The sequence below is a fragment of the Nicotiana sylvestris genome, chromosome 5 (genome assembly GCF_000393655.2).
Source record: "Nicotiana sylvestris chromosome 5, ASM39365v2, whole genome shotgun sequence".
Lineage (NCBI taxonomy): Eukaryota > Viridiplantae > Streptophyta > Magnoliopsida > Solanales > Solanaceae > Nicotiana > Nicotiana sylvestris.
In genome coordinates, this window is record NC_091061.1 from 49939037 (window position 1) to 49948627 (window position 9591).

Here is a 9591-nt window from a genome sequence, read left to right on the forward strand (position 1 = left end):
CCTCCAAAGTCTGATATGCCCGCAGTGGGCACAGGCACAGTATTTTATATACGTGCTTTGATGATGGGCAGTTATGTCAGGCACCCGTACACTGCTAAGTATGAGTATTGATTGATCTAATATGACATTGTTGATTGATATGTATACTTGACATGTAGGCATAGACATGTACCTTCCACATGTTAACTGTTAAATGAAATATTTTATCCGTATTGGACTTTAGCTATTATACTTGAAAGCATGTATAAATTTCTAAATGGGAACAAGATAATCATGATATCATTGAGCTACGTGTTTCTACGGTTTTTCCTTTATATTCTGAACTGTTACCGGTTATTGATATTGGCATTTGACTTGTTCTGAGCTCGTCATTACTTTTTGCCCAAGGTTATTGTTGTTACTTGTTGAGTACATGGGTCGATCGTACTCATACTACACTCTGCATTTCGTGTGCATATCAAGGTACATCGGGTCGAGGTGATTTTCATAATTGAATTGTTGCAAGCTTTTGGGAGACTACAAGGTAGTTGTTATGTCACCTGCACTCCTTGAACTTCTCTTCCAGTTATCTCTATCTTTATTGTTCTATTGTTCAGACAGTTATATTAGAGGATTTTGCTTGTATCTTGTTATTCAGCAGTACTCGTGTACTCGTTGACACCTGATTTTGGAATTGGTTGTAGTAGTATTATGGTTTTATTTTCAAATACTTTATATGATATTCTTCCGCTATTGAGTTATTAGACCATGTTTATTCGATTTCATTATTATTATTATGTGACTGTTGGCTTACATAGCGGGTTCGGTTAGGTGCCATCACGACTTGTGGATTTTGGGTCGTGACATCAAAACTCCGATCCAAGATCAAATACGCAAAAAGTCCAACTTGGTCAACTCTTCCAATTTGAAGCATCTAAAATGAGGATCATTCATCCATATCAATCTCGAACCACTAAAAACCCAAACCTAACCATACACGCGATAATATGTAATATGAAGCTACCCAAGACCTTAAACTGTCGAACTGAATGCAAATGCTCAAAACGACCAGTCGGGTCGTTACATAGATATCATGGGAATCAAAGCGGTAAATAAGAATGATGTGCAAAGAAGATATGAACAACACCCACTTAATCGACTATGAATATATCGTGCATGTTAATTGAATAAGAGAAAATAAGCACGGGGCTAGTAATTAAGATCATTGGAAGACATAAAAATGGAAAGGTCATTAATAGTTACAAATATGGAAAGAAATCAGCTGAATTATTAATTGTGCATGATTTGTTGTTATTGCCTCAACCGTTATAAATCACCTACGTAATGGGTAATTAATATAATAAAATATTAATAACTCGCAAAAAATAAATAGGGTAGGCAGTTACAAATTGTACTACCAGATAAATCTACTTTCCATAACTTATATTTCCATCGAGAAAATTACTAAATTATACTATCAATTATCAATATTCTTGCTTTTCTTTATTGTTGGAAGATTTTATTCTTTCCTACCGAAAGAAAGCGATAATCATCAATAATATTTTTATTTCTTTATTCTCTCATTTTATTTTCTATTATTATTATTACTTCTACATATCAACCATATTTGGAAAAATGAAATAAATTAGTTGTTAGAAACATGAATTATTCTATTTATTTGTTTACTATAAAATTTATTTTTTTCCGAGTTAAATATGTCTAAAGAAATGTCTTCACCCTTCACCAAGCAGCCGCCACATGAGGTTCTTTACTTTAGCTGGATTTCATTGGTGCTACTTAAATGATAGGCAATCAGCGAACATGTGATGTTTAGTATTGTTGTCAATTGTGGCGGAATTAAAATTTCACTAAAAAATGTTAAATATAAAGAAACAAATATCGGAAAAAGTCAAAAGAGATTCAATATGCAATGTGACCTCTTTATAACAATATTCCTATATAACAATAATTTACAATAAAATTAAGTTTTTTTAAAAAAATTAATTTTATATTATGTTATAATATATGTTCTCTATAATAATATTTCATTATAACGGTCAAAAATATTGAAACAAACGAGGCTATTATCAAGAAGTTTGACTGAATCCTAGTATATATACATAAAAATTTGTTTTAACTTTATATATATAATGAAACTTTTTGGCGAAAGAAATTAGTAAAAACTGCATGTGGCGCCCTATTTGGTCTCCCCCATTTAACCTATACCCACTTTTTAAAATTTTTTAACTTGTACACATTTTTTAAACAACTTTAGGCATCTTTCTCCTCCTCCTTCGTTTTCTTCTTCTTCTTCGGGTGACAATGATTTTATATGATGGTTGTGAACATATTTTAATGTAGTTTATGATGTTTTACAATGGTGAGTTGTTATGACGCTTTATTTTTTACTATTACTTAAGGTTTCTTCTTTTCTTTTTTTCTTAATTACAAAATGGGTTCATTAGATTTATTGTTGTTTTGACAAATTGATGATTGGGTTTGTTCCTGATGATATTTGGAGGTTATGTTTCAAATTTGAGCTCATTTGGAGAAGATTTAAGTATTAAATCTTATATTGGATTGTTATAATTCAAAGAACAAATTTCTATTTCTAGGCAATTTGCACTTCAGGCCTATTTGGCCTTAAGTGCATAAAAACGTTAGTTGCACTTCAGATATTTGGCCTTAAGTGCATCTGAAGTGCAATTTTTCACTTCAGACTTATTGGTCTTAAGTGTAGCAAAACATTTGTTGCACTTGACCTTTTGGCCTTAAGTGCATATGAAGTGCAAATTTTTATTTCAGATTTATTGACCTTAAGTAAATGAAAACGTTTATTGCACTTCAGACTTTTTGGCCTTAAGAGCATCTGAAGTGTAATTTTCACTTCAGACTTATTGACCTTAAGTGAATGAAAATGTTTGTTGCACTTCAGACTTTTTGGCCTTAAGTGCATCTAAAGTGCAATTTTTCACTTAACACTTATTGACTTTAAGTGCATCTGAAGTGCAATTTTTCACTTTAGACTTATTAGTCTTAAGTGCATGAAACCATTGGTGCACTTCAAACATATTTGGCCTTAAGTGTAGTTTTTTCACTTCAGACTAATTTTTTTTTAATTTCAGACCCGATAAATCTGAAGTTGATCGTAAAGTGAGTATGCTTGCAAATTTTTTTGCAAAGTGGGTATAAGTTCAATTGTAACCCCAAAACTGAGTATAGATGCAAAAGCCGCAAGAAATTCGAACTTGCGGCTCTAGCTCCACCAATGCTCGTCGGTGCTATCACACGAGGGTGCTTTGAAAGAGTAAAAAGAGTTCTATCCCATGAAAGTAAACGTACTGAAACGAGAAAGCAAGTGCGTTATTATCTGGGATGCAATTTAATATAGTCTCATGTTTCATTGTTTTACTTTATCCTTAAGCCGTTTTATTGCTTTTACATTTCTTCACGGTTCTATACATTGTATCCAAATAAAAGAATATTAGTTTAACTTTTCCTTCACGTTTTGTCTTCTTCCTTACAGGATATAACACTTCCCATTAAGAGCATATGCCGTAATGCAAATGCAATGAATTTTTGTTCTAGGGGAAAAGCACAATTACTAGCGTTTTCTACATTCGAAAGTTGAGCTCAGCTTTTATTAGCCTTCTTTTTATTAGCCATTTTTGCTGCTATGAAATTGAGGAAATTAAGATGTTAGCCCTACAATTGCAGCATTCATGATTTTTCTATCTGCTTATCGTTTTATTATATAGTTTCAGATAGTGATTAGATAGACGAAAATGAACAATGCAGTTTTACATTGACTCAATCCCCACGCTTGGATATTTTGAATCTAAATTTGCCAAAATGATTTCACATAATCAAGATTGATCTTAATAACATTATAATCAATGGGCAATTTGTAGCTATTGAGCCTAATCAGAGGCAAAACATAAACGATTATTCATTATAATTAAACTATTGCTACACTCACTGAATAAGTTGTGCCCAAAAAAAAAAAAAAAAAAAAGAATCTACAGTCGTTTAATAGAAAGAGCTAGTTAGAAAGCTAGGACCATGGCTACATGTATGTTAAACCACCTACTATATGGTGTTCTACAACACAATATATATACATATTGATGATGTGGGTCGTGGCGTCCATACCGGCTTGCACACACCTTAATTATTCACCGAGTAACAGCTATCTTCGGCCAACACAAGTACTAAATAACTACCCACCAAGACTTAGGTAGATGAAAAGGAATAAGCTATTGTTTCCTAAGTACATGTTTTTAACAAAGAAATGGTGTCTCTTTTTGTAAAACCAGATCCAAAAGCAAGAACTAATATCAATATATAACTGGTTTTGGGGAAAGCTAGCGCCTTGCATTTTCCAAAGCTAACTCCTTCTGTTCCAATTTATGTGAATCTGTTTAATTGGACACGGAGTTTAAGAAAAAATGAAGACCTTTAAAATTATAGTCTTAGACAAGTTAAAAAAAGGGCCAGAATACTTGTGTGGTTAGAAAATCTTCTCATTAAGAATATAATAAAATTTAGAAAGAGGTTACTCTTGTTTTAACGAACCAAAAAGGAAATAGGTTCCCGTAAACTAGAACATAGAACTGAGGGAGTAGTTTTTAGTAATGCCAAAAATTAAAAGTGTCGTACTTCATTATGTGTTATGTTAGTTATGTACCCTACAAAATATTTTTCATTTTGGGATAAGAGGACCGCCGACACCGAGGCCTCCTCTTCTGTTAGTACTTAGTACTATTTAGTAATGCGAAACTTAACTGGTGAGTTCATCTCATGTTAGTATTTAATAATGATACCATTTGTCTCCGACTTCGTTTCCAAAATTAAGTAGCTTGGTTCGGTTACAATATTCTAAACCTTACCTTTTATGCTTAACAAAGGTTTTAGCAATGACCTCGTGTGCCCCTATGATCAAAGTCAAATCAGCCATGTATCATACTTCAAAGACAACTTGATATTCAAGAAAATTACAGGTACTGCAGTTATGAAGATAGCACATAAAGCAAATGCATGAAGAAATGTCCACTATAGTTCTTGACAAACAAAAAGAAATTCTGTAAAGGATATGAATCAGAAAACTTCTGTAAAGGATACGAATCAGAGTTATCACTACAAAGCCGCTCTTAAACCTATAGCAACCTAAAACAATGAGTACAAGTGTTACAGATCACTTTGGATCCTGCCACCTATCTAATGTTTTGAGAATCATCCTTCGCTGTGTGTATAAATAAATCTATACAATCTGAATCCTCATTACACTGTTAGAGTGATTATGAAAAAAGGACCTCTGAATCAAATTTCCTACTGTTTTGCTTGGCCTTTACCTTAACTTATTCATTCATCACAGCCCGGAGATGCTCACCTGGTGTAGCGTTAAGATTGTCCACTTTGCTCGGTTCCTCACAGGTATGAATTTGCCTTACGGATTGAGGAAGCTCGGTGGAAGGTCTAAACAGGGTTTTCTGTTCATTTGAGTTTTCTTGCATCTGCGAGCCAGGTGTGGTAGCCCCATCGAACATGTCGGAAACAGCAGAGTGTTCTAGTTGTCTAAGATTTTCTTCAACCAAGATTCTCCTTTCAGCCTGAATAGGTCTTTCCTCCTGTACGTCACTTACTCCTTGGAGCAAATCATCTGGAGTTGCAGCAGGGTCAAGCTCCCAGCATCCCTCTGGCAAGTTCATTGTTTCTCCTTTCAGTAAACGAGATGGCACCTGATGTGAAAACCGCAACATCTCTCTTCTTGGAATCTTTCGGATGGCATCCTTGTTCGTGTTTCTTTGGTATACTGTCTTGAATCCATCTAACTTAACCAAAGGAGCAACACAAACACCAAAGTCTTCAGAATAATCACCAAGGACCTCCACCATTTCATACTGGTGCCTCACTTCATCTGGGGTTTTCCTGTTCCAATTGGTCGACCAATTTCGATATATGGCCCAAATGTCTCCATTTTTTGGATAGATTTGGACACACCCTCCTCTTCCAGCTTTCTCCCTACTTAGAAGATGAGAAAATATGTTGACTTGCTCAACAATTTCAGAGTTAAATGCCCTAAACTTTCCACATGACTTGGTAAAACCAGAATCCAACCAATTGACAAGCCCAAATTCAGTATCTGTTTTTGAACTTAAGTAGCTGATATGAATCTTGAATGGCTGCACAGAGATAACTTGGCGGATCAGACAATACAAGCGAGGCATACCATCTTCCTCGTCATATAAAGCCCATATCTGCTTCGGCTTGAAGGAATCCTCTGATCTATCCTGGTCAAAATCATGGAAGTCAGAGTCTGGGACTGTCATAATCATGGACCCACTTTTCGTCATATCTGATACATGAGCAGCAACACCCAAACCTGCTCTTTTAGATCTTTCACTGGATTCACCAAATTGTGCATGCACCTTTCTCTCTTTCTCGGCCTCTGCAGCAGCAGCTTCGGAAGTCAACCTGATCTCTTCCAGTTTCTTGCGGATATCTGTTCTTGCCTTGTCGATTAATAACTGTCTTGCATCAAATGCAGGAGCTGCGGACCATCTTCTGATTGAAACGTCAGGCGCAGGAATCTTAACATTTCTTTTCAAATTCTCATTTCCGTTTCCATCTGCCATTATGACTTCTGCAGAAGCTCTTGAAGCCACTTCACCATTCACATAACTACTTGTACTGTCCACATCAATTTTCCTCTTCTTAGGAGGCCTACCAGGTCTGCGGGGCAGTTGATCGCTACTCACCGATCCATTGGCAACCACACCAGCCATCTTTATGAGTTCTTGCTTCCCATTGGCTTTTCTTCCAGAGGCTATCGTATTTGCCTGTTGGGTAAAACTGAAGCCGGTGGCTGACCCATTCGGATCCAGAACTCCAGCAGAAGTTCCAGGGAAGGAACTCCACTGAAAGGATAAATTGGAAACATGCTCCGAACTGCGCTTAGAATGATGTGCTGGTACCCCATTATTTGCAGAATAAGGAGGCGATGTTGGGACATACGTAACCCCACAACCATGGCTTTTGTATCCGTTCTCAGGCGCATAAGGCCAAGGGCTAAAAGCATAGGAACCATTTACTGGGGCCAATCCAGTTTCAACAGCTATGAAAACCCCACGACAGTTCTTACAAGACAGTCTTTTGTTCACATATTTCCTAAGATATTCATACTGAACCTGACAAGAGGTACAAACAGTCCAAAATGTATCGAGCCTGCTTTGAGAAGCTGAAGAGTTGGAGTAATTACCATAGTTGCCAACACCAGAAGTATGCAGAGTAAATAAACTTCTCCTCTGATCATAAGAGCTTCTTTTAGCACGATCAGACAATACAGTCCATGCTTCAGAGACAAGCCTAAATGCACCATCAGCTCCTATACTTTTGTTCTTATCAGGATGGAGTAACACAGCCATCCTTTTATATTGTTTCTTCAGCTTAGCCCGGTTTGAGGATGGATCCATACCCAGTATCGTGTAGAAATCAAATTCTCCATTAACCTTCATCTCTGCAGCACTGTGAACACCAAATGTTGCTACCATTTGTGATATGCCTTCTAACTGAGGACACAACATCTGAGCTTTTAAAGCATAATTCTTTGCACCCACAAAGTCTCTCTCTGCAAATTTTCTTTCAGCATTCGCTTTAGCTTGTAGTGCTTCCTCTATATTTGGCTCCATCTCAAAATCCTGAATTTTAACCCAATTTCCACCAAGATAGATATAGGAATCTCACAGATAGTTACAGTTGAAACATTCTTATGTTCCTGCAATAAAACAAGAATTGCCATAATTAACATATTAGCATTTCTAGCTTTATGTGCTCTACTGACCTGTCAACAGTCTCCAAATCTAAGCAAATTCTACTTCAAATCATTAATGGCCCAAGACGAAGTAATTCAAATTACACGACCTTATAAATCAACTATAAATAACTTCACAAAATCAAGAGATTACAGCTTATCAACATTCAAATAGACTATCAATTTTAGATTTAAAGCTACCTACCCAACATACTCACTCAATACAACAAAATATCTGCTGGATGTATTTTATCGGATGCATCTAAGGGAAAATACAGTAACAATAGCCACAACAACAACAACTCAATCCAAATTATAATCGAGTCCCCGCATAAGACCTCATTATCATTTCCCCTCCATTTGAACAAGTTTCATTCCAATACTCAAATTAACTATTCTCTAAGACTATATCTTTTCTACATTTTAAACATACACAAAAATTTCTAAACAAAAAAAAAAATGAAAGAGAGCTAAAGTAATTAATTAACTTAGCAAAATCAAGGACACTAAATCCTGGAATATGCTCAAATCCAAGTCAACAACTTTCATCTGTTATTCAAATCTAACTAAAAAACCAATCTTTATTAGTCATTAAAACCCAAATCACTAAGATATCTAGCATAATTATCCATATAGCAATAAGATCTAAGCTAAAGACAAATCAAAAGATCAGAAAGAATCGTACTTTTAGTTGAAATGTTCGTATACAAGATCTAAAAAAGTCAAGGACAAAAAAAGTCAAGATTCAAACTTTACTTACAAATACTAGAAACAAAGCAGACCCAGATCAGAAAAAACCAGTTCTTGATCCCTAAATTTGCTCCAGATCTTGAATCTTGACCAAAGTCTTATAGACCCACTAGGCCAAATCTGTAAAGTAAAAAAAAAAGGTTAAATTTTGCAAAAAAGAAGTTGAAAATTAAATAATTGGGATTATTTCAGAGGGAGGTTGACGGCGGAGCAACGGCGGAAGAACCGTCGGAAAACGCTGAAAAGTATAAGGCTACTTACTATTTGCTACTAAACTTTCAAAGATACTGTATGGTGTAGTTAAAAATGAAAAAAATATACAAATATAGATAATGGAATGATTTCAGAGAGAAAGTAAGCTAAAGTTAATATTATGAGTAGAATATTAATTCTCACTCCCCCCTTAAATTTTTAACACTTTTTGCTTTTCTAAGTTGAAATTAGGTGAATTTTAAAATATTAATGATGTAGCTTTAAATTTTTAATTTCTTACAAGATAAAATTAATCTAATCTGATTTAAAGGTTTTTATATAGGTCATCAATAAATGAAAAATGTCAGGGTTCAATTAGGCATTTCTTACTTAATTTTCAAATATTTAATAAATACAACATACTTAAAAAACATGAAAACCTATGTATTTTTGAAATGACATCTTATGTTTGGTTAAAAAGATAGTGGAAAACTTATTTGAAAGGTTCAAATCTGTCTGCCACTTAGGCATTAATAATTGAAATTTTTAGTATACCATTACTATTTAAATATAATTATTTGGTATTAAATGTACATGTACGCAATTATTTGAGAATCTTTTTTGTTTCATGTTTGATGGTGCAATGCCATGACTGAAGATAGGGCAAAGGAACAAGATATTTTGAATTCATTTTTATTTATCATTCATATGGAAATACAAAGTTATTAGAAAATACAATAAACTTTTCATATATTTTATCTTGAATAATGAATCAAATTTTCGACCAGTCCTCCTTTTTAACTTCTTCAATCCTGATCTTGCCAGTACCTCAGTTACTCTTCAACATATACCGTAAAGAA

At 34.6% G+C, this 9591-nt stretch overlaps 1 protein-coding gene across 1 annotated transcript; it reads right to left on the reverse strand.

The window, feature by feature from the left end:
• Positions 1-5013: 5013 nt before the first annotated feature.
• LOC104227708 (uncharacterized) lies at positions 5014-8888 on the reverse strand. The gene is made up of 3 exons (XM_009780013.2): positions 8801-8888; positions 8550-8659; positions 5014-7753 (listed from the first exon to the last, which is right to left on the reverse strand). Exon 3 carries the CDS (start codon positions 7665-7667, stop codon positions 5337-5339), a length of 2331 nt encoding a protein of 776 aa, XP_009778315.1. The 5' UTR covers positions 7668-7753; positions 8550-8659; positions 8801-8888; the 3' UTR covers positions 5014-5336.
• Between the last annotated feature and the right edge of the window lie 703 nt (positions 8889-9591).

Excerpts from the sequence above, each read along its gene's own strand:
- LOC104227708 (XM_009780013.2), bottom strand. The coding sequence starts at position 7,667 with ATGGAGCCAAATATAGAGGAAGCACTACAAGCTAAAGCGAATGCTGAA.